This window comes from Salmo salar, chromosome 24, assembly GCF_965601325.2.
Source record: "Salmo salar chromosome 24, fSalSal1, whole genome shotgun sequence".
In the NCBI taxonomy this organism is placed as follows: domain Eukaryota; kingdom Metazoa; phylum Chordata; class Actinopteri; order Salmoniformes; family Salmonidae; genus Salmo; species Salmo salar.
Window position 1 is genome coordinate 44,167,964 of NC_138314.1, and position 27,037 is coordinate 44,195,000.

General features: G+C 43.7%; 1 protein-coding gene across 1 annotated transcript in view; it reads left to right on the plus strand.

Annotated features, from left to right (window-relative positions):
• The window catches only part of LOC145863990 (extracellular matrix organizing protein FRAS1), a 112,451-nt gene extending 85,492 nt beyond the window's left edge, over positions 1-26,959 (plus strand). The window contains exons 3-5 of the mRNA XM_082968767.1: positions 19,468-19,575; positions 24,814-24,906; positions 26,762-26,959. Coding sequence (XP_082824893.1) covers positions 19,468-19,575; positions 24,814-24,906; positions 26,762-26,959 — 399 coding nt within the window. The remainder of the gene's footprint in view (positions 1-19,467; positions 19,576-24,813; positions 24,907-26,761) is intronic.
• The last annotated feature ends 78 nt before the right edge of the window (positions 26,960-27,037 follow it).

The following is a 27,037-nucleotide window of genomic DNA, read 5'->3' on the forward strand; positions in this document are numbered from 1 at the left end:
AGATGTTTTATTGGGTTCAAGTCCGGGCTCTGGCTGGGACACTCAAGGACATTCAGAGACTTGTCCCGAAGCCATTCCTGCGTTGTCTTGGCTGTGTGTATCAAATCAAATCAAATTGTATTTGTCACATACAGAAGATGTTATTGTGGGTGTAGCAAAATGCTTGTGTTTCTAGCTCCAACAGTGCAGTAATATCTAACAATTCACAAACTGAAAGTAAAATAATGGAATTAAGGAATATATAAATATTAGAATGAGCAATGTCGGAGTGGCATAGACTAAAATAGAAAGGTAGTAGAATAAAATAGTAGAATACAGAAGTCGGAAGTTTACATACACTTAGGTTGGAGTCATTAAAACTAGTTTTTCAACCACTCCACAAATTTCTATTTAACAAACTATAGTTTTGGCAAGTCGGTTAGGACATCTATTTTGTGCATGACACAAGTAATTTTTCCAACAATTGTTGACAGACAGATAATTTCACTTATAATTCACTGTATCACAATTCCATTGGTTCAGAAGTTTACATTCACTAAGTTGACTGTGCCTTTAAACAGCTTGGAAAATTCTAGAAAATTATGTCATGGCTTTAGAAGCTTTTGATAGGCTAATTGACATCATCTGAGTCAATTGGAGGTGTACCTGTGGATGTATTTCAAGGCCTACCTTCAAACTCAGTGCCTCTTTGCTTGACATCATGGGAAAATCTAAAGAAATCAGCCAAGACGTCAGAAAATAAATTGTAGACCTCCACAAGTCTGGTTCATCCTTGGGAGCAATTTTCAAACGCTTGAAGGTACCACATTTATCTGTACAAACAATAGTAAGCAAGTATAAACACCATTGGACCACACAGCCGTCATACCGTTAAGGAAGGAGACGCGTTCTGTCTCCTAGAGATGAACATATTTTGGTGCGAAAAGTGCAAATCAATCCCAGAACAACCGCAAAGGACCTTGTGAAGATGCTGGAGGAAACAGGTACAAAAGTATCTATATCCACAGTAAAATTAGTCCTATATTGACATAACCTACAAAGGCTGCTCAGCAAGGAAGAAGCCACTGCTCCAAAACCGCCATAAAAAAACCAGACTACGGTTTGCAACTGCACATGGCGACAAAGATCGTACTTTTTGGAGAAATATCCTCTGGTCTGATGAAACAAAAATAGAACTGTTGGGCCATAATGACCATCGTTATGTTTGGAGGAAAAAAGGGGAGGCTTGCAAGCCGAAGAACACCATCCCAACCGTGAAGCACGGGGGTGGCAGCATCATGTTGTGGGGGTGCATTGTTGCAGGAGAGACTGGTGCACTTCACAAAAGAGATAGCATCATGAGGGAGGAAAATTATGTGGATATATTGAAGCAACATCTCAAGACATCAGTCAGGAAGTTAAAGCTTGGTCTCAAATGGGTCTTCCAAATGGACAATGACCCCAAGCATACTTCCAAAGTTGTGGCAAAATGGCTTAAGGCCAGCAAAGTCAAGGTATTGGAGTGGCCATCACAAAGCCCTGAAATCAATTCCATAATATATTTGTGGGCAGAACTGAAAAAGTGTGTGTGAGCAAGGAGGCCTACAAACCTGACTCAGTTACACCAGCTCTGTCAGGAGGAATGGGCCGAAATTCACCCAACTTATTGTGGGAAGCTTGTGGAAGAATATCTGAAATGTTTGACCCAAGTTAAACAATTTAAAGGCAATGCTACCAAATACTAATTGAGTGTATGTAAACTTCTGACCCACTGGGAATGTGATGAAAGAAATAAAAGCTGAAATAAATCATTCTCTCTACTATTATTCTAACATTTCACATTCTTAAAATAAAGTGGTGATCCTAACTGACCCGAGACAGGGAATTGTTACTAGGATTAAATGTCAGCAATTGTGAAAAACTGAGTTTAAATGTATCTAAACTAGAATGGTCCTAACACACCAAGACAGTCGTGAAGAGGGCACGACCTGTTCCCCCTCAGGAAACAAAATATTTGGCATGGGTCCTGAGATCCTCAAAAGGTTCTACAGCTGCAACATCGAGGGCATCCTGACCGGTTGTATCACTGCCTGGTACGGCAATTGCTTGGCCTCCGACCGCAAGGCACTACAGAAGGTAGTGCGTACGGCCCAGTACATCACTGGGGCAAAGCTGCCTGCCATCCAGGACCTCTACACCAGGCGGTGTCAGAGGAAAGCCCTAAAAATTGTCAAAGACCCCAGCCACCCCAGTCATAGACTGTGCTTTCTACTACCGCATGGCAAGTGGTACCGGATTGCCAAGTCTAGGACAAAAAGGTTTCTCAACAGTTTTTACCCCCAAGCCATAAGAGTCCTGAACAGGTAACCAAATGGCTTCCCAGACAATTTGCATTGTCACACACATACCATTTTTTTCGCACTATTGGTTAGAGCACGTGACAAATCAACTTTGATTTGATTTGGCTATGGTGTATGTAAACTTCCGACTTCAACTGTACATATGAGATGAGTAAAGCAAAAATCTGTAAACATTACTAAAGTGGCTAGTGATTTCAAGTCTATGTATATAGGTCAGCAGCCTCTAAGGTGCAGGGTTATGTAACTGGGTGGAAGCTGACTAATGATGGCTATTTAACAGTCTGATGGCCTTGAGATAGAAGCTGTTTTTCAGTCTCTCGTTCCCAGCTTTGATGCACCTGTACTGACCTCGCCTTCTGGATGATAGTAGGGTGAACAGGCAGTGGCTCGGGTGGTTGTTGTCCTTGATGATCTTTTTGGCCTTCCTGTGACATCGGGTGCTATAGGTGGCCTGGAGGGCAGGTAGTTTGCCCCCAGTGATGCGTTGGGCAGACCTCACTACCCTCTGGAGAGCCCTGCGGTTGCGGGTGGTGCAGTTGCCGTACCAGGTGGTGATACAGCCCGACAGTGCATCTGTACATTTTGTGAGGGTTTTAGGGTCGTTGGAAGGTGAACCTTCGCCCCAGTCTGAGGTCCTGAGCACTCTGCAGCAAGTTTTCATCAAGGATCTCTCTGTACTTTGCTCTGTTCATCTTTGCCTTGATCTTGACTAGTCTCCCTGTCCCTGCCGCTGAAAAACATCCCCACAGCATGATGCTGCCACCACAATGCTTCACCATAGGGATGATGCCAGGTTTCCTCCAGATGTGACGCTTGGCATTCAGGACAAAGAGTTCAATTTGGGTTTCATCAGGCCAGAGAATCTTGTTTCTCCTGGTCTGAGTCCTTTAGGTGCCTTTTGGTAAACTCCATGCAGGCTGTCATGTGCCTTTTACTGAGGAGTGGCTTCTGTCTGGCCACTGTACCATAAAGGCCTGATTTGGTGGAGTTCTGCAGAGATGGTTGTCCTTCTGGAAGTTTCTACCATCTCCAAAGAGGAATTCTGGAGCTCTGTCATAGTCACCATCGGGTTCTTGGTCACCTCCCTGCTCAGTTTGGCCGGGCTGCCAGCTCTAAGAAGAGTCTTGGTGGTCACAAACTCATTTCATTTAAGAATGATGGAGGCCACTGTGTTCTTGGGGACCTTCAATGCTGCAGAAATGTTTTGGTACCCTTCCCCAGGTCTGTGCCTCGACACAATCCTGTCTCTGAGCTCTACAGACAATTCCTTTGACCTCATGGCTTGGTTTTTGCTCTGACATGGACATCCAATCAAGTTGTAGAAACATCTCAAGGATGGTCAATGGAAAAAGGATGCACCTGAGCTCAATTTTGAGTCTCATAGCAAAGAGTCTGAATACTTATGTAAATAAGGAATTTCTGTTAACTCTTATATCTAGACGTTCCGCTAGCGGAACACCTGCTCCAATATCCAATGATAGGCGTGGCGCGAATTACAAATTCCTCAAAAATACCAAAACCTCCATTTTTCAAACATATGACTATTTTACACCATTTTAAAGACAAGACTCTCCTTTATCTAACCACACTGTCCGATTTCAAAAAGGCTTTACAGCGAAAGCAAAACATTTGATTATGTCAGCAGAGTACCCAGACAGAAATAATCAGACACCCATTTTTCAAGCTAGCATATAATGTCACATAAACCCAAACCACAGCTAAATGCAGCACTAACCTTTGATGATCTTCATCAGATGACACGCCTAGGACATTATGTTATACAATACATGCATGTTTTGTTCAATCAAGTTCATATTTATATCAAAAACCAGCTTTTTACATTAGCATGTGACGTTCAGAACTAGCATTCCCACCGAACACTTCCGGTGAATTTACTAAATTACTCACGATAAACGTTGACAAAAAACATAACAATTATTTTAAGAATTATAGATACAGAACTCCTTTGTGCAATCGAGGTGTCCGATTTTAAAATAGCTTTTCGGTGAAAGCACATTTTGCAATATTCTGAGTAGATAGCCCGGCCATCACAGGCTAGCTATTTTGACACCCACCAAGTTTAGCCCTGACCAAACTCGCGATTTACTATTAGAAAAGTTTGATTACCTTTGGTGTTCTTCATCAGAATGCACTCCCAGGACTGCTACTTCAGTAACAAATGTTCGTTTGGTTCAAAATAATCCATAGTTATATCCAAATAGCGGCGTTTTGTTCGTGCGTTCAAGACACTATCCGAAGTGTAAATAAGGGTCACGCGCACAATGCATTTCGTGACCAAAAATTTCTAAATATTCCATTACCGTACTTCGAAGCATGTCAACCGCTGTTTAAAATCAATTTTTATGCCATTTTTCTCGTAAAAAAGCGATAATATTCCGACCGGGAAAGCGTGTTTACGTACAAAGAGAGAGAAAATAAAAGCATGGGATCCCCTCGTGCACGAGCCTGAGTCTCATAGTACTGTGACCCGGCCACTATCCAAACGCGCTAATGTTTTTCAGCCAGGGCCTGCAAAGCCACGATTCAGCTTTTTGCCGCCTTCTGAGAGCCCATGGGAGCCGTAGGACGTGTCACGTAACAGCAGAGATCCCCTGTTTTGGATAGAGATAATCAAGAAGGCCAAGAAATGGTCAGACAGGGTACTTCCTGTACAGAATCTTCTCAGGTTTTGGCCTGCCAAATGAGTTCTGTTATACTCACAGACACCATTCAAACAGTTTTAGAAACTTTGGAGTGTTTTCTATCCAAAGCTAATCATTATATGCATATTCTTGTTTCTGGGCAGGAGTAATAATCAGATTAAATCGGGTACGTTTTTTATCCGGCCGTGAAAATACTGCCCCCTAGCCATAACAGGTAAAAAAATAAAAAAATTATTTAAAAAAATTTAAAAACGGTTTTCACTTAGGCATTATGTGGTATTGTGTGTAGATTGCTGAGGACATTTTTATATTTAATCCATTTTAGAATAAGGCTGTAACGTAACAAAATGTGTAAAAAGTCAAGGGGTCTGAATAATTTCCGAAGGCACACTGTTTATGACGTCATATACGATAGCAGCAGCAGTGGTAACGTTAGCACTGCCACACCATAGCAGTTCAATATTTACATTTTACATTTTACATAACTCTTATCCAGAGTGACTTATGGTTAGTGGTGTGCATTCATCTTAAGATACACTGTAGCTCTATGTGGGACAGCCACATGTCGCAGTCATAGTAAGTACAGTTTTCCTCGATAAAGCTGCTATCGACAAAGTCAGTACTAGCAGGGGGGATGAGCCAAGTGGGAGTGTTAGTTCATGAAAAACAAGGGTGTTAGTGCATTTTTATTTATTTATATATGATCAGAATGGTCAAAACTATGATCAGTGTGGGATTGTACTTGAAGTTCACCACTGTTCTCTCGCTGGTTTTACCCTACTGTAAGGCTGCTGAATGTGTCCCTGTTTATCTCAGCTCAGAGACCAAACCTGTGTGTCCAAAATGACACCCTATTCCCTATATAGTGGACTACTTCTGACTATAGGTCAAAACGAATGCACTACAGAGTGAATAGTGTGTCATTTGGAACACAGCCCTTCTCTCCGTCTGTTGACTGCTGCCGAGGCCATTAGATGGCCTGTTGATGTTTAGCTGGATCGGGAGAGAGGAGAGGCATGGCAGGGGAACGTGGCAGGGGAACCTGATTTATGGGCTGAGGGGGCCGTCAGGCCGGCAGTCACCCGATGATTTTTCATTTGTTGTCAAAAGGCTAATGGATGATGGGAGAAAGACGTCTGATGAATGAATTACTTTTTACAGCTCAGATAGAAGTTGGACTGGGATTGGGCAGCCCTGGTCTAACAAATACACAAACAGCTTTAGTTTTTTTTCTTGGTACACCTTTGGAGTGTTTGGACATATTAAAAACAATTGTATTATTTTGAAAGTTACCATCAGTCTCAGGAACCTTCAATCATCTGATCCAGAATCAGATTTTGAGGTCAATGAGGTCTCAATATAATATAGAAATGGCTCAAAGAGACGATTACGTAATTGGATGTTTTAGGCTAAGTGATGGAGGATAAAAAAAATCTGACATTTAATGTCGTTTTTACTTGTGTCATTGTTTGACTTCTGAACATATGCTGGTATTAGCCCTGCAAACCACAAATGAGTCGTTTGGACGTCCCTGGAACGTCAGGAGGTTGTGTTGTGGTCACCCTGGACGTCCCCAGGACATCCCCCTGTTTGCTGGATGTGTCTCCCATCTGATCAAGTTCAGATACAGCAGTAGTAGTTTACCGTAGAAATATACTAAATACTCTTCCATCATGTAATAGTATTCTAAACCTATTGATGCTCAGCCAGTCTACTGTTCAGTCGGCTGCGCAGAGGTCTCCTAAGCTATGGTAAGGTAGTTTGGACTGTAACAGTCTGCTACTCTCTGATACAGTGGAGGTGTGGGTCAAGGTCTCCTAAGCTATGGTAAGGTAGTTTGGACTGTAACAGTCTGCTACTCTCTGATACAGTGGAGGTGTGGGTCAAGGTCTCCTAAGCTATGGTAAGGTAGTTTGGACTGTAACAGTCTGCTACTCTGATACAGTGGAGGTGTGGGTCAAGGTCTCCTAAGCTATGGTAAGGTAGTTTGGGCTGTAACAGTCTGCTACTCTCTGATACAGTGGAGGTGTGGGTCAAGGTCTCCTAAGCTATGGTAAGGTAGTTTGGACTGTAACAGTCTGCTACTCTCTGATACAGTGGAGGTGTGGGTCAAGGTCTCCTAAGCTATGGTAAGGTAGTTTGGACTGTTACAGTCTGCTACTCTCTGATACAGTGGAGGTGTGGGTCAAGGTCTCCTAAGCTATGGTATTGTAGTTCCCGTTCCGCTTCCGGACACCCCCAAATCAGGCAGGCTCAATTTTAGCTCAATTACACTTTGCTTACCTCCACAGTTTCCCATCGTACAGGGAAAAGCTGATTGCAGGAAGGGAAACTGGCAGACCAGTATATTTCGACATTTCTCCCCAGAATGGAGGTGCCAATGGTTAGCCCAGCCTTCGGTCTGAGCCCAACTCTTATTGAACCAGACTTTAATTGAAAACGCCATTAGAATAAATCCAACTGCTATTGTATAGGTACCCAGGGATGAAAAGTAATTTGAAGTATTTGTATGTGTACTAAATGAACATGGCGGTTATATATTTCATGAATATAGAGGAGAAAGGAAGAGAAAGTCACCATGTTGCTATTAAAGCTGGTCAATCAAAACCAAAGCCAAGAAAATAAATCCAAAAGACTCGTGGACTTTTCCATGTGAAAACAACAGTTTCCACTTCTGCCCCATGCATGCTTAGATCCTCAGCGTTCCCTCCAAGTGATGTTATGTGCATCGCTGCGGGAAGTAGGGGGAACTAAAAAATCTGAATACTTCGGGCCTTTACTAGTTCTGTATTAGAGGACCGATATAGACGTCTGTAGCGGGGCACCCCCAAACATCTTCCCCGTGGCTAAAACCCTGCAGAGTTTCTTTCTCTGGTGGTTAAATGAAACGGCCTACGTCCCAAATGGCACCCTATTCCCTATATAGTGCACTACTTTAGACCAGTGCCCTATGTGTTAGCCCTATGAGCCCTGGTCAAAAGTAGTGCACTATAAAGGAAATAGGGTGGCATTTAGGACACATACATTTAGGACACAGCCATAAAGTGTGGGATCCTTATACGTCTATAGAAAAGCTTGTGGCCATATGCACGTCATTTAAAACGTAGGTGCTGGGCTAATAAAGAATACTGGTAAAGAACAGGAAGGCCCGCACACTGTTAAAGTTCCCAAAATACACTCTGTTTATGCTCCCAATTCACACTCTGTTTATGCTCCCAATTCACACTCTGATTTTGTTTCCAATTCACACTCTGTTTATGCTCCCAATTCACACTCTGATTTTGTTTCCAATTCACACTCTGTTTATGCTCCCAATTTACACTCTGTTTATGCTTCCAATTCACACTCTGTTTATGCTCCCAATTCACACTCTGTTTATGCTCCCAATTCACACTCTGATTTTGTTTCCAATTCACACTCTGTTTATGCTCCCATTTCACACTCTGTTTATGTTCCCAATTCACACTCTGTTTATGTTCCCAATTCACACTCTGTTTATGCTTCCAATTCACACTCTGTTTAAGCTCCCAATTCACACCCTGTTTATGTTCCCAATTCACACTCTGTTTATGCTTCCAATTCACACTCTGTTTATGTTCCCAATTCACACTCTGTTTATGCTTCCAATTCACACTCTGTTTATGCTTCCAATTCACACTCTGTTTATGTTCCCACTTAACCACTTTATTGACAACGTTTCGATCCTACACGTTTCACATCCCAAAATATACACATTTCACCTCACATTCACCTCACATGGCCATTACTCACACGATGCATGGTGGGTGTGGAAACAATGAAATTCCCTTTTGCGCATAGTCAATCATAAATAATCACAGAGGTACATGTGGTCAATAAATATTTTATACATACAAATGGCTCCAAGTTAAAACCTAGGCAACAGTAAAAAAAAAAAAAAATGTTCGTTGCAAACTGTTGGAATACCCGCCCATGTGACCATTATGCGCAGGATGCGCGGTGTGCCGTAGATATAATTACAGTAACCTATTTCAAAAACAACTTGTTTACCTCTTATTCATTTGATATCAATGACATAGCCACATGTCGTAGTTACAGAAAATCGACTATATATATATATATATATATGTACAACATGACCAAGTGGAGACCTGGATGGCAAGACAAATCAACGTGACATAGTCATGTAAGAAATGGTCTGATGTCAAACTCCTGGTTCAGACCTTTAGGAGACATGGTGGACAAACGGTCTGATGTCAAACTCCTGGTTCAGACCTTTAGGAGACATGGTGGACAAATGGTCTGATGTCAAACTCCTGGTTCAGACCTTTAGGAGACATGGTGGACAAATGGTCTGATGTCAAACTCCTGGTTCAGACCTTTAGGAGACATGGTGGACAAACGGTCTGATGTCAAACTCCTGGTTCAGACCTTTAGGAGACATGGTGGACAAACGGTCTGATGTCAAACTCCTGGTTCAGACCTTTAGGAGACATGGCGGACAAATGGTCTGATGTCAAACTCCTGGTTCAGACCTTTAGGAGACATGGCGGACAAATGGTCTGATGTCAAACTCCTGGTTCAGACCTTTAGGAGACATGGCGGACAAATGGTCTGATGTCAAACTCCTGGTTCAGACCTTTAGGAGACATGGCGGACAAATGCTCTGATGTCAAACTCCTGGTTCAGACCTTTAGGAGACATGGCGGACAAATGGTCTGATGTCAAACTCCTGGTTCAGACCTTTAGGAGACATGGCGGACAAATGGTCTGATGTCAAACTCCTGGTTCAGACCTTTAGGAGACATGGCGGACAAATGGTCTGATGTCAAACTCCTGGTTCAGACCTTTAGGAGACATGGCGGACAAATGGTCTGATGTCAAACTCCTGGTTCAGACCTTTAGGAGACATGGCGGACAAATGGTCTGATGTCAAACTCCTGGTTCAGACCTTTAGGAGACATGGCGGACAAATGGTCTGATGTCAAACTCCTGGTTCAGACCTTTAGGAGACATGGTGGACAAACGGTCTGATGTCAAACTCCTGGTTCAGACCTTTAGGAGACATGGTGGACAAATGGTCTGATGTCAAACTCCTGGTTCAGACCTTTAGGAGACATGGCGGGCAAATGGTCTGATGTCAAACTCCTGGTTCAGACCTTTAGGAGACATGGTGGACAAACGGTCTGATGTCAAACTCCTGGTTCAGACCTTTAGGAGACATGGCGGACAAATGGTCTGATGTCAAACTCCTGGTTCAGACCTTTAGGAGACATGGCGGACAAATGGTCTGATGTCAAACTCCTGGTTCAGACCTTTAGGAGACATGGCGGACAAACGGTGAATCCAACACAATTCTCTTCTCAGTAATAGATGATCAGTATCCCCCCTCCTCCTAGGAGTCTTAACATGTTTAATACCAATGTATCTCAAAGAGCTAGTGTTGTGACGAGCCTCCATGAAATGCGCAGCCACAGGGTTTCTCTGGTCAAGGGTCCTGATATTACTCCTGTGTGCTGCTGTCCTTATTTTCATAGCTCGTTATGTTTTGTCCTACATAGCATAGACCACAAATACACTCGATCAGGTGTATCACTTTTTTTTTTGTGGAACATGTAATGATGCTCTTAATCATCTTTTCCAGTTGTGGATCAGTGATCAAGATTTACCAGTGTTTTTGTAATGATGTGGTTTGTCACGTCTGTCTGAAGAATGGGACCAAGGCGCAGTGTGTGTATCATTCCACATTTTATTATAACTGTGAAACTATGCAAGACATACAAATAAACTAATGAACAAAACAACAAATCGTGACGACGATGTGCAACATACACATACTCAAAATAATCTCCCACAAAACCTAGTGGGAAAAACAACAACTTAAATATGAACCCCAATTAGAGACAACGATGACCAGCTGCCTCTAATTGGAGATCATCCCCCCAAAAAACAACAAAGAAATACAGAAACTAGAACCCCACATAGAAATACAGAAACTAGACAAAACCCCTTGTCACGCCCTGACCTAATCTACCATAGAAAATAAAAGCTTTCTATGGTCAGGATGTGACAGTACCCCCCCCCAAAGGTGCGGACTCCGAACGCAAAAACCTAAACAACAAACAAAAACAGGGAGGGTTAGGGTTGGTGTCTAATGTCGGTGGCGGCTCTGGTGCAGGACGAAGAACCTTCACATCCTGCGGATCCTCCTGCATCGGAGGCGGTTCTGGTGCGGGACGAAGAACCTTCACATCCAGCGGATCCTCCTGCATCGGAGGCGGTTCTGGTGCGGGACGAAGAACCTTCACATCCTGCGGATCCTCCTGCATCGGAGGCGGTTCTGGTGCAGGACGAAGAACCCTCACATCCTGCTTATCCGCCAGCGTAGGAGGTGGCTCCGGTTCGGGGCGTAGCCCCCGCTCCGCCAGCTGATCCCTCCGCTTTCGTGTCACCGGACCGTGGATCATCGCCGGAGGCTCCGGACTGAAGAAAACATAGAAAAAATAAACTAGAACCAACATAGAAATACAGAAACTAGACAAAACCCCTTGTCACGCCCTGACCTAATCTACCATAGAAAAGAAAAGCTTTCTATGGTCAGGACGTGACATGGTTGAACTGTTTGCCAAGTGGGGAGTATTGAAGGAAGCATTGAACTCGTTGGCCTGGAGCGCCGGATGGTTTGGGTGTGAGGCTGTCATCCTGAGTAAATATTTTTGTAACGATCTCAATCCTCTGGGTAACCCCACTGTCTGAAACACTCATCCTTACATGTTTAATGAAAAGTGTTGTGGTTTCCGGTCCCTATAAGGGATATCCTCATCAGGACAGAGAGAGCTCCACTGTCTGCTTTATGGCTCCCATGGCTCAGAAAGAGAGACAGAGAGAGATAGAGGGGGGGGGGGGGGGGGGGGGGGGCAAGAGCGAGAGAGAGCGGGAGAATAGAGAGGGGTGGAGAGGGGGGAAAGAGAGATAGGGACAGAGGGAGAGAGAGAGATGGACAGAGAGAGAAACAAAGAGAGAGCGAGAGAGAGAGAGAGAGAGAGAGAGGGAGAGAGAATCTGAAGTCACATGTCTTCTGTTTGCTGATGATCTGGTGCTTCTGTCCCCAACCAAGGAGGGCCTACAGCAGCACCTAGATCTTCTGCACAGATTCTGTCAGACCTGGGCCCTGACAGTAAATCTCAGTAAAACAAAAATAATCCAAAAAAGGCCCAGTTGCCACGACCACAAATACAAATTCCATCTAGACACCGTTGCCCTAGAGCACATAAAAAAACTATACATCCTTCGGCTTAAACATCAGCGCCACAGGCAGTGGCGATTTTAGCAGGTAAATATTGGTGGGGCAAAAAAAAATCATAATTTGGGATGCATGCCAACAAAGCCACTACACAACACAACACTAAACAATACATGAATTGCACTATAACGGTGACAAACTGTGCCCACAAACTGTTAGGGCCTACATAAAGCTGTCCCAACAGCGCAGTCCCAACACTTTACCACTGCTACACCTGGCTATCAGCGGAGCCTTGTCTGGCAGTGAAACAGTTCATTTAGCCTCATTTACTGCCTTTAAAAAAAACATAGCTGATATGACTGATTTGCTTAAACAAATGTGGTTTCTACTTACAATTAAGATGTACAAACTATGGCCTAAGTGGATGACAAACGGATAAGAGGCAATCCGTAATTTTGACGAAGACATTAATGAGCGAGCGACGACAGACGTAGTCAATATAACTATTTGTTTAGCACTTTTGAAATGTACATCGACAGAATTCAGAACATTGGCCATTCTTACAGTATTCTTCCTGTACACCAAGTCATAACTGCAGGATAAATAAAGAGGGCATATAAGCAGACAATGAAAGCTCTTACAATATTTGATGATTACATTTCTTTAAAACAGGCTATAGTCTACATGTGTACCACCAAGTCAGAGCAGTAGGCTAAGTTATGAGAGGGGAAAAGGACAAAATGATTAGGGTGAGGCACATGGGCTACTAACAGCTTACTACACAACATACACTTAGTATTACTTTATTAGCTGCAGTATACATATCTCCCTGGCATATTACATCATTTATAGAGCAGCATACAATACATTTTTGGACTCACCTTGTTGTGCTGTGCTCACTTTGTCATCAAACTTTGTCATCAAAGTCTGTCATTCTCTGGATTTATGGTGCTTTCAAGACAACTGGGAACTCGAGAGAAAAAGAAGGTTGAATCATGATGTTGTCAGTGATCTTCAGATCGTAGCTCTAGAAAGAGGCCAGAGTTCCCGATTTACAATTCTGAGTTGGATGAAACTTCAAAACGTATTTTCCCAGTCGTAGCTCATTTTTCCCGAGTTCCCAGTTGTCTTGAACTCACAGTTAGCCACTGATTCCTTCCAAACCACTCATTGTTTATTTTGCGATTTCCAACTTGTTGTGTAATGTTTATGTCCAATGGTCGATGAGCACCGATACGTTTTATTTATAATTTCTCTTCATTATTTCTCTTCATTTGACAAGGATTAAAAAGGATTTGCATGTATGATGTTGACATGATCAGTCCAATCAACGCTACTCAAGATATAACGTGATTTGACGTCATTTTATCTGTGGCCAATGCTAAAAATGTGGGGCTCAAAACAGGTGGGGCTCTACCACTCACCAACCAAGAATTCACAAAATGGGAAAAACATCAAATTGAGACTCTGCATGCAGAATTCTGCAAAAATATCCTCAGTGCACAACATTACACACTAAATAATGCATGCAGACCAGAATTAGGCCGATACCCCCAAAATTATAAAAGTCCAGGAAAGAGCCGTTAACGTCTACAACCACCTGAAAGGAAGCGATTCCCAAACCTTCCATTACAAAGCCATCACCTACAGAGAGATGAACCTGGAGAAGAGTCCCCTAAGCAAGCTGGTCCTGGGGCTCTGTTCACAAACACAAACAGACCCCACAGAGCCCCAGGACAGCAACACAATTAGACCCAACCAAATCATGAGAAAACAAAAAGATAATTACTTGACACATAGGAAAGAATAAAAAAAAAAGAGAGCAAACTAGAATGCTATTTGGCCTCTAAACAGAGAGGACACAGTGGCAGAATACCTGACCACTGTGACTGACTCAAACTTAAGGAAAGCTTTGACTATGTACAGACTCAGTGAGCATAGCCTTGCTATTGAGAAAGGCCGCCGTAGGCAGACATGGCTCTCAAGAGAAGACAGGCTATGTGCACACTGCCCACAAAATGAGGTGAAAACTGAGCTCCATTTCCTAACCTCCTGCCAAATGTATGACCATATTAGAGACACATATTTCCCTCAGATTACACAGACCCACAAAGAATTTGAAAACAAATCCAAATTTGATAAACTCCCATATCTACTGGGTGAAATACCACAGTGGGCCATCACAGCAGCAAGATGTGTGACCTGTTGCCACAAGAAAAGGGCAACCAGTGAAGAACAAACACCATTGTAAATACAACCCATATTTATGTTTATTTATTTTCACTTTTGTACTTTAACTATTTGCACATCGTTACAACACTGTATACAGACATAATTTGAAATGTCTTTATTCTTTTGGAACGTTTGTGAGTGTAATGTTTACTGCTAATAATTTTTTATTGTTTATTTCACTTTTGTTTTTTTTCTATTATGCTACACATGCCAATAAAGTCCTAGAATTGAAGAGAGAGAGAGAGAGATTAGGGAATATATACAGTATTTAATGTAAATATAATATGTCTCTGTCCACGCCCTACCCCACATGCAGGCCGGGCCTCCAGGACGATTGTCCTATTAAATGTCAGTCAGGTTATGTCAAATCAAATCAAAATGTATTTGTCACATGCGCTGAATACAACAAGTGTAGACCTCACAGTGAAATGCTGAATACAACAGGTGTAGTAGAGCTTACAGTGAAATGCTGAATACAACAGGTGTAGTAGACCTTACAGTGAAATGCTGAATACAACAGGTGTAGTAGAGCTTACAGTGAAATGCTGAATACAACAGGTGTAGTAGACCTTACAGTGAAATGCTGAATACAACAGGTGTAGGACCTTACAGTGAAATGCTGAATACAACAGGTGTAGTAGACCTCACAGTGAAATGCTGAATACAACAGGTGTAGTAGACCTCACAGTGAAATGCTGAATACAACAGGTGTAGACCTTACAGTGAAATGCTGAATACAACAGGTGTAGTAGACCTCACAGTGAAATGCTGAATACAACAGGTGTAGTAGACCTTACAGTGAAATGCTGAATACAACAGGTGTAGTAGACCTTACAGTGAAATGCTGAATACAACAGGTGTAGTAGACCTCACAGTGAAATGCTGAATACAACAGGTGTAGTAGACCTTACAGTGAAATGCTGAATACAACAGGTGTAGTAGACCTCACAGTGAAATGCTGAATACAACAGGTGTAGTAGACCTCACAGTGAAATGCTGAATACAACAGGTGTAGTAGACCTTACAGTGAAATGCTGAATATAACAGGTGTAGACCTCACAGTGAAATGCTGAATACAACAGGTGTAGTAGACCTCACAGTGAAATGCTGAATACAACAGGTGTAGTAGACCTTACAGTGAAATGCTGAATACAACAGGTGTAGTAGACCTTACAGTGAAATGCTGAATACAACTGGTGTAGTAGACCTTACAGTGAAATGCTGAATACAACAGGTGTAGTAGACCTTACAGTGAAATGCTGAATACAACAGGTGTAGTAGACCTTACAGTGAAACGCTGAATACAACAGGTGTAGTAGACCTTACAGTGAAATGCTGAATACAACAGGTGTAGTAGACCTTACAGTGAAATGCTGAATACAACAGGTGTAGTAGACCTTACAGTGAAATGCTGAATACAACAGGTGTAGTAGACCTCACAGTGAAATGCTTACAGTCAGGTTATGTCAGTCAGCATGTCCAGTGAAACATTAGAGTCCATGTTATTGTGAAATAGTTTACCCTAAAGCTGTGACAGACTGCTCTGTGATAGACTGCTCTGTGTGACAGACTGCTCTGTGTGACAGACTGCTCTGTGACAGACTGCTCTGTGACAGACTGCTCTGTGATAGACTGCTCTGTGACAGACTGCTCTGTGTGACAGACTGCTGTGTGACAGACTGCTCTGTGACAGACTGCTCTGTGTGACAGACTGCTCTGTGATAGACTGCTCTGTGACAGACTGCTCTGTGTGACAGACTGCTCTGTGTGACAGACTGCTCTGTGACAGACTGCTCTGTGTGACAGACTGCTCTGTGATAGACTGCTCTGTGACAGACTGCTCTGTGTGACAGACTGCTCTGTGTGACAGACTGCTCTGTGACAGACTGCTCTGTGACAGACTGCTCTGTGATAGACTGCTCTGTGACAGACTGCTCTGTGTGACAGACTGCTGTGTGACAGACTGCTCTGTGACAGACTGCTCTGTGATAGACTGCTCTGTGACAGACTGCTCTGTGTGACAGACTGCTGTGTGACAGACTGCTCTGTGACAGACTGCTCTGTGTGACAGACTGCTCTGTGACAGAGGGAGGAACCGATCTTAAATAAGTTGTTAGTAACTGAGACCAAAGGACTGACAGTAAGATGCCTATGTCCAGTGACTCTTCTGAAGGTGAGACGCTGCAACATGCCACTGTCATCTCCTGCTCAGCTCTCCCTCTCCATACTTCTCCTCCATACCGCCCCACCACCACCGCACACACTCACACGGTCAATTCTTTGGCGGCTGTAGAGTCCAATCCGAGATCCAGAACTGTTTCAGGTGCACACCACTAGACTAATCCTCCTTTTTTAATTTAGTCTTTTTTTTTTTACAGTTTTACTGTTCTTCCTGTGATCAGTACATCTGATTCACCTGTATTCTGTACTTCCTGTGATCAGTACATCTGATTCACATGTATTCTGTACTTCCTGTGATCAATACGTCTGATTCACACACATGGCTATATATATATATATATAGGCTATATACAGTAGAGAGGCTATATACAGTAGAGAGGCTATATACAGTAGAGAGGCTATATACAGTAGAGAGGCTATACACAGTAGAGAGGTTATATACAGTAGAGAGGCTATATACAGTAGAGAGGTTATATACAGTAGAGAGGCTATATACAGTAGAGAGGCTATATACAGTAGAGAGGCTATGTACAGTAGAGAGGCTATATACAGTAGAGAGGTTATATACAGTAGAGAGGTTATATACAGTAGAGAGGCTATAACAGTAGAGAGGCTATATACAGTAGAGAGGCTATATACAGTAGAGAGGTTATATACAGTAGAGAGGCTATATACAGTAGCGAGGCTATATACAGTAGAGAGGCTATATACAGTAGAGAGGTTATATACAGTACAGTAGAGAGGATATATACAGTAGAGAGGCTATATACAGTAGAGAGGCTATATACAGTAGAGAGGTTATATACAGTAGAGAGGCTATATACAGTAGAGAGGCTATATACAGTAGAGAGGTTATATACAGTAGAGAGGCTATATACAGTAGAGAGGCTATATACAGTAGAGAGGCTATATACAGTAGAGAGGCTATAACAGTAGAGAGGCTATATACAGTAGAGAGGCTATATACAGTAGAGAGGATATATACAGTAGAGAGGCTATATACAGTAGAGAGGCTATAACAGTAGAGAGGCTATATACAGTAGAGAGGCTATATACAGTAGAGAGGCTATATACAGTAGAGAGGATATATACAGTAGAGAGGCTATATACAGTAGAGAGGCTATAACAGTAGAGAGGCTATATACAGTAGAGAGGCTCTATACAGTAGAGAGGCTATATACAGTAGAGAGGCTATATACAGTAGAGAGGCTCTATACAGTAGACAGGCTATATACAGTAGAGAGGCTATATACAGTAGAGAGGTTATATACAGTAGAGAGGCTATATACAGTAGAGAGGCTATATACAGTAGAGAGGTTATATACAGTAGAGAGGTTATATACAGTAGAGAGGCTATATACAGTAGAGAGGCTATATACAGTAGAGAGGCTATATACAGTAGAGAGGATATATACAGTAGAGAGGCTATATACAGTAGAGAGGCTATATACAGTAGAGAGGTTATACACAGTAGAGAGGCTATATACAGTAGAGAGACTATATACAGTAGAGAGGTTATATACAGTAGAGAGGATATATACAGTAGAGAGGCTATATACAGTAGAGAGGTTATATACAGTAGAGAGGTTATATACAGTAGAGAGGCTATATACAGTAGAGAGGCTATATACAGTAGAGAGGTTATATACAGTAGAGAGACTATAACAGTAGAGAGGCTATATACAGTAGAGAGGCTATAACAGTAGTGAGGCTATATACAGTAGCGAGGCTATATACAGTAGAGAGGCTATATACAGTAGAGAGGTTATATACAGTAGAGAGGTTATATACAGTAGAGAGGCTATAACAGTAGAGAGGATATATACAGTAGAGAAGCTATATACAGTAGAGAGGATATATACAGTAGAGAGACTATAACAGTAGAGAGGCTATATACAGTAGAGAGGCTATATACAGTAGAGAGGTTATATACAGTAGAGAGGCTATATACAGTAGAGAGGCTATATACAGTAGAGAGGATATATACAGTAGAGAGACTATAACAGTAGAGAGGCTATATACAGTAGAGAGGCTATATACAGTAGAGAGGCTATATACAGTAGAGAGACTATAACAGTAGAGAGGATATATACAGTAGAGAGAATATAACAGTAGAGAGGCTATATACAGTAGAGAGGCTCTATACAGTAGAGAGGATATATACAGTAGAGAGAATATAACAGTAGAGAGGCTATATACAGTAGCGAGGCTATAACAGTAGCGAGGCTATAACAGTAGCGAGGTTATATACAGTAGAGAGGCTATATACAGTAGACAGGCTATATACAGTAGAGAGGCTATATACAGTAGAGAGGCTATAACAGTAGTGAGGCTATATACAGTAGAGAGGCTATAACAGTAGCGAGGCTATAAAGATTGTCCAACCACTCTGCATTTTCAAAGGGTTCCTCTGCCTTTTAGTTTGAAACATCCCCGTTTATCTGTACTATTTCAGGACTTTTAGGGCTGTCAGTAATACGCATACCATAGTGAGTATGTTTTTTTTTTTTTGGACTAAGATAAAGACACAAAGAAGTGTCTGACAGCAGATGTTTGTCCGGTACATTAGTAGCCTGTTTCAATCACTGTTGTATGCAAATAGATAAAAACCCACAGGAGGGCCAAAGGAAAGACTTGCATTTTTTTAAATATTGTGACGTATGGTACAAATGGGCAGTATAATTCAACCCAAGACCTGCTGTTTTTTAACTAACTGCTACATTATGTGTTTAACTGTCTCGCTTGGAATACTGGCTTTTACACAGGAAATATGACTTACCTTTTTTTTGTTGGAACTTGAAGTCAGGAACTTCGTTATTTGTGTCCGCAGAACAACACCTTGTGGAGACCGGACTCCTGTCAGGAGTGTCAATGCTTCAGCGACATCACCGTCTGTCAACTTGCTACCTGCCTCAACCCACACTGTGACTACCAGAGGGTAAGATAACAGAGGGAGGGAGGGAGGGAGGGAGGGAGGGAGGGAGGGTGGGTGGGTGGGTGGGTGGGTGGGTGGGTAGGTAGGTAGGTAGGTAGGTAGGTAGGTAGGTAGGTAGGTAGGTAGGTAGGTAGGTAGGTAGGTAGGTAGGTAGGTAGGTAGGTAGGTAGGTAGGTAGGTAGGTAGGTGGGTGGGTGGGTGGGTGGACGGACGGACGGGTGGACGGATGAGGGAGGGAGGGACTCTCTTATATGGTGTATATGGTATAGATGGTGTAGATGGTGTATATGGTGTATATTGTATAGATGGTGTATATGGTATAGATGGTGTATATTGTATAGATGGTGTATATGGTATAGATGGTATAGATGGTGTAGATGGTGTATATGGTGTATATTGTAAAGATGGTGTATATGGTATAGATGGTATAGATGGTGTATATGGTATAGATGGTATAGATGGTGTATATTGTATAAATGGTATAGATGATGTATATGGTATAGAAGGTGTATATGGAGTATATGGTATAGATGGTATAGATGGTGTATATGGTATAGATGGTATAGATGGTATAGATGGTATAGATGGTATAGATGGTATAGATGGTATAGATGGTGTATATGGTATAGATGATGTATATGGTATAGATGATGTATATGGTATAGATGGTATAGATGATGTATATGGTATAGATGGTATAGATGGTGTATATGGTGTAGAGGGTATAGATGGTATAGATGGTATAGATGGTATAGATGGTATAGATGGTATAGATGGTATAGATGGTATAGATGGTGTATATGGTATAGATGATGTATATGGTATAGATGGTATAGATGGTATAGATGGTGTAGATGGTATAGATGGTGTAGATGGTGTAGATGGTGTATATTGTATAGATGATGTATATGGTATAGATGGTATAGATGGTATTTATGGTATAGATGGTGTATATGGTATAGATGATGTATATGGTATTTATGGTATAGATGGTATAGATGGTATAGATGGTATAGATGGTGTAGATGGTGTATATTGTATAGATGATGTATATGGTATAGATGGTATAGATGGTATTTATGGTATAGATGGTGTATATGGTATAGATGATGTATATGGTATTTATGGTATAGATGGTATAGATGGTATAGATGGTATAGATGGTGTAGATGGTATAGATGGTGTATATGGTGTATATTGTATAGATGGTATAGATGGTATAGATGGTATAGATGGTATAGATGGTGTATAGATGGTGTATATGGTATAGATGGTATAGATGGTGTAGAGGGTATAGATGGTATAGATGGTATAGATGGTATAGATGGTATAGATGGTGTATAGATGGTGTATATGGTATAGATGGTATAGATGGTGTAGAGGGTATAGATGGTATAGATGGTATAGATGGTGTAGAGGGTATAGATGGTATAGATGGTATAGATGGTATAGATGGTATAGATGGTATAGATGGTGTATATGGTATAGATGATGTATATGGTATTTATGGTATAGATGGTATAGATGGTGTAGAGGGTATAGATGGATGTTGTGGATTCATGGTGTGGATGGATGGTGTGGATGGATGTTATGGATTCATGGTGTGGATGGATGGTGTGGATGGATGGTGTGGATTCATGGTGTGGATGGATGGTGTGGATGGATGGTGTGGATGGATGTTGTGGATGCATGGTGTGGATGGATGGTGTGGATGGATGGTGTGGATTCATGGTGTGGATGGATGGTGTGGATGGATGGTGTGGATGGATGTTGTGGATTCATGGTGTGGATGCATGGTGTGGATGGATGGTGTGGATGCATGGTGTGGATTCATGGTGTGGATGGATGTTGTAGATTCATGGTGTGGATGGATGGTGTGGATGGATGGTGTGGATGGATGTTGTGGATGCATGGTGTGGATCGATGGTGTGGATGCATGGTGTGGATGGATAGTGTGGATGCATAGTGTGGATGGATGGTGTGGATTCATGGTGTGGATGGATAGTGTGGATGGATGGTGTGGATGCATGGTGTGGATGGATGGTGTGGATGCATGGTGTGGGTGGATAGTGTGGATGGATGGTACAGTATAGGTGGATGGTGTGGATGGATGTTGGGGATGCATAGTGTGGATGGATGGTGTGGATGCATAGTGTGGATGGATGTTGTGGATGCATAGTGTGGATGGATGGTACAGTATAGGTGGATGGTGTGGATGGATGGTGTGGATGCATAGTGTGGATGGATGTTGTGGATGCATAGTGTGGATGGATGGTACAGTATAGGTGGATGGTGTGGATGGATGTTGGGGATGCATAGTGTGGATGGATGGTGTGGATGCATAGTGTGGATGGATGGTACAGTATAGGTGGATGGTGTGGATGGATGTTGGGGATGCATAGTGTGGATGGATGGTGTGGATGCATAGTGTGGATGGATGTTGTGGATGCATAGTGTGGATGGATGGTACAGTATAGGTGGATGGTGTGGATGGATGTTGGGGATGCATAGTGTGGATGGATGGTGTGGATGCATAGTGTGGATGGATGGTACAGTATAGGTGGATGGTGTGGATGGATGTTGGGGATGCATAGTGTGGATGGATGGTGTGGATGCATAGTGTGGATGGATGTTGTGGATGCATAGTGTGGATGGATGGTACAGTATAGGTGGATGGTGTGGATGGATGTTGGGGATGCATAGTGTGGATGGATGGTGTGGATGCATAGTGTGGATGGATGGTGTGGATGCATAGTGTGGATGGATGTTGTGGATGCATAGTGTGGATGGATGGTACAGTATAGGTGGATGGTGTGGATGGATGTTGTGGATGCATAGTGTGGATGGATGGTACAGTATAGGTGGATGGTGTGGATGGATGTTGTGGATGCATAGTGTGGATGGATGGTACAGTATAGGTGGATGGTGTGGATGGATGTTGGGGATGCATAGTGTGGATGGATGGTGTGGATGCATAGTGTGGATGGATGGTACAGTATAGGTGGATGGTGTGGATGGATGTTGGGGATGCATAGTGTGGATGGATGTTGTGGATGCATAGTGTGGATGGATGGTACAGTATAGGTGGATGGTGTGGATGGATGTTGGGGATGCATAGTGTGGATGGATGTTGGGGATGCATAGTGTGGATGGATGGTACAGTATAGGTGGATGGTGTGGATGGATGGTGTGGATGCATAGTGTGGATGGATGGTACAGTATAGGTGGATGGTGTGGATGGATGGTGTGGATGCATAGTGTGGATGGATGGTACAGTATAGGTGGATGGTGTGGATGGATGTTGGGGATGCATAGTGTGGATGGATGGTGTGGATGCATAGTGTGGATGGATGGTACAGTATAGGTGGATGGTGTGGATGGATGGTGTGGATGCATAGTGTGGATGGATGGTACAGTATAGGTGGATGGTGTGGATGCATAGTGTGGATGGATGGTACAGTATAGGTGGATGGTGTGGATGGATGGTGTGGATGCATAGTGTGGATGGATGGTACAGTATAGGTGGATGGTGTGGATGCATAGTGTGGATGGATGGTACAGTATAGGTGGATGGTGTGGATGGATGTTGTGGATGCATAGTGTGGATGGATGGTGTGGATGCATAGTGTGGATGGATGGTGTGGATGCATAGTGTGGATGGATGGTACAGTATAGGTGGATGGTGTGGATGGATGTTGGGGATGCATAGTGTGGATGGATGGTACAGTATAGGTGGATGGTGTGGATGGATGGTGTGGATGCATAGTGTGGATGGATGGTACAGTATAGGTGGATGGTGTGGATGGATGTTGTGGATGCATAGTGTGGATGGATGGTACAGTATAGGTGGATGGTGTGGATGGATGGTGTGGATGCATAGTGTGGATGGATGGTACAGTATAGGTGGATGGTGTGGATGGATGGTGTGGATGCATAGTGTGGATGGATGGTACAGTATAGGTGGATGGTGTGGATGGATGGTGTGGATGCATAGTGTGGATGGATGGTACAGTATAGGTGGATGGTGTGGATGGATGGTACAGTATAGGTGGATGGTGGGGATGCATAGTGTGGATGGATGGTACAGTATAGGTGGATGTTGTGGATGCATAGTGTGGATGGATGGTACAGTATAGGTGGATGGTGTGGATGGATGTTGGGGATGCATAGTGTGGATGGATGGTACAGTATAGGTGGATGGTGTGGATGGATGGTGTGGATGCATAGTGTGGATGGATGGTACAGTATAGGTGGATGGTGTGGATGGATGTTGGGGATGCATAGTGTGGATGGATGGTACAGTATAGGTGGATGGTGTGGATGGATGTTGGGGATGCATAGTGTGGATGGATGGTGTGGATGCATAGTGTGGATGGATGTTGTGGATGCATAGTGTGGATGGATGGTACAGTATAGGTGGATGGTGTGGATGGATGGTGTGGATGCATAGTGTGGATGGATGGTACAGTATAGGTGGATGGTGTGGATGGATGTTGGGGATGCATAGTGTGGATGGATGGTACAGTATAGGTGGATGGTGTGGATGGATGTTGGGGATGCATAGTGTGGATGGATGGTACAGTATAGGTGGATGGTGTGGATGGATGGTGTGGATGCATAGTGTGGATGGATGGTACAGTATAGGTGGATGGTGTGGATGGATGTTGTGGATGCATAGTGTGGATGGATGGTGTGGATGCATAGTGTGGATGGATGGTGTGGATGCATAGTGTGGATGGATGGTACAGTATAGGTGGATGGTGTGGATGGATGTTGGGGATGCATAGTGTGGATGGATGGTACAGTATAGGTGGATGGTGTGGATGGATGGTGTGGATGCATAGTGTGGATGGATGGTACAGTATAGGTGGATGGTGTGGATGCATAGTGTGGATGGATGGTACAGTATAGGTGGATGGTGTGATGCAGATGGGAGAGCAGCATACTGTGTACAGGCTAGCCTTTCTCTACAACACCCAGTGTTACATCAGACATATGAGTCATTTAGCAGATGATTTATCTAGGGCGATTTATCTAAGGCAGTCATCTCAACATACAGTAGCTGCTGTAGTTAAGACAACCACATATCTCAGTCATGGTAAGTACAACTTCCTCCAATAAAGCAGCAAAGTCAGTAAGAAAATAAAATAAAATATGTGTTTGTTTTATTAGTGTGGCTTCCTCTTACATTCTGCATTATCAGACTCACTAGTACTGTATTGCCTCTGTCTCTCTATACAGGGAGACCGGTTGAGGATCCCTCCCAACCAGTGTTGTCCTGAATGCCTGCCCTCCTCTCAGGGCGCTTGTCAGCATGATGAAGCTGTTTATGGGGTCAGTCAATGACACATAACGCTGTGGAGGACAAGAGAAATGATCTGCCGTCTCCCCTCCTTTCTCCTCCTCTTATCCTCCTCCCCTTCCTCTCCTCTACCTCCGCCCCTCTCCTCTTATCCTCCTCCCCCTTCCTCTCCTCTACCTCCGCCCCTCTCCTCTCTCTTCCCTCTCTTAACCTCCTCCCCTTCCTCTCCTCTACCACTGTCCCTCTCCTCTCTTCCCTCTCTTATCCTCTCCTCTACCACCGCCCCTCTCCTCTCTCTTCCCTCTCTTATCCTCTCCTCTACCACCGTCCCTCTCCTCTCTCTTCCCTCTCTTATCCTCTCCTCTACCACCGCCCCTCTCCTCTCTCTTCCCTCTCTTATCCTCTCCTCTACCACCGTCCCTCTCCTCTCTCTTCCCTCTCTTATCCTCTCCTCTACCACCGTCCCTCTCCTCTCTCTTCCCTCTCCATTCCTCTCCTCTACCTCCGTACCTCTCCTCTCTCTTCCCTCTCTTATCCTCTCCTCTACCACCGTCCCTCTCCTCTCTCTTCCCTCTCTTGTCTTTTCCTATACCTCCGTCCCTCTCCTCTCTCTTCCCTCTCATATCCTCCTCCCCTTCCTCTCCTCTACCTCCGTCCCTCTCCTCTCTCTTCCCTCTCTTGTCTTTTCCTCTACCTCCGTCCCCCTCCTCTCTCTTCCTCTCTCTTCCCTCTCCATTCCTCTCCTCTACCTCCGTACCTCTCCTCTCTCTTCCCTCTCTTATCCTCTCCTCTACCACTGTCTCTCTCCTCTCTCTTCCCTCTCTTATCCTCTCCTCTACCACCGTCCCTCTCCTCTCTTCCCTCTCTTATCCTCTCCTCTACCACCGTCCCTCTCCTCTCTCTTCCCTCTCTTATCCTCTCCTCTACCACCGTCCCTCTCCTCTCTCTTCCCTCTCTTATCCACTCTGCCTAATGCACAATTGCTTTCTTGTTAGTCTCCACTTTTGCCTACTCACAGAGTTGGTTGACCTGACGTCTTTTTAAGTAGAACAAGCCACCTTGGCCAGAGTTTAGAATTCCATTGGTGTCGCTTAAGAGTCAAGTGTCTTTCACACTTTTACAAGGCCTACTGAGGCTGAGTTTTTAGAGGATCCTCCTGGGCCCTTTCAAGGCTTAGCTAACTGAGTTGGTGAAGGGGAGAGCGGAGGAGAGAAGCGTGAGAAAATGAAGTGGGTTGACTAACAGGCTACATGTATGTATGTGGTATAAGGATAGAATGTTAATTTGTGTTGCTATTCATTTGTTTAGGGTTGAGGCTATAGGGAGTTGAGATACTAGCGACTTATAGAATACAGCTAGTGGTCAAGATCACATGTTCCTTCTCCTCTTTCTCTCTCTCTCTCTCTCTCTCTCTCTCTGTTCATGTTATCTCTTTCTCCCCTCTATCCCTCTCCTCTCCTCCAATCTCTCCTCCCTCTCTCCTCTCCTCTCCTCTCCTCTCCTCTCCTCTCCTCTCCTCTCCTCTCCTCTCCTCTCCTCTCCTCTCCTCTCCTCTCCTCTCCTCTCCTCTCCTCTCCTCTCCTCTCCTCTCCTCTCCTCTCCTCTCCTCTCCTCTCCTCTCCCCTTCCCTTCCCTTCCCATTTTGTTGTTATGTCTCTGTTCTAAGCCTCTCACCTCTCCAACCCCTCCCTCCCTCCCTCCCTCCCTCCCTCCCTCCCTCCCTCCCTCCCTCCCTCCCTCCCTCCCTCCCTCCCTCCCTCCCTCCCTCCCTCCCTCCCTCCCTCCCTCTCACATTGTAAACGATAATTTGTTCTTAATTGACTTACCTGGTTAAATACGTGTTGAATAAAATCTAATAAAACACTACCCCCCTCCATCCATCCACAGCATGACAGTCAATGGAGTGTCTCTCAGTGCCAGGTGTGTGTGTGTTCTGGGGGTAGCGTATCCTGTAGTCAGAGACCCTGTCCTCCTCTCAGCTGCCCCCCAGACCAGATCGCCTTCACCCCCGCCGGAGACTGCTGCCCCAAGTGTGCCCGCCGTGGAGGTAGGTTTTCACAGAGAATCAAGGTTGCCTCAGGTTAGCTCCCGTATCTGTCAGATGTATTATATATGTGCAGCTCTACGCAAGGCGGCTAGCTAGCTAGCTAGCGCCTGAACAAG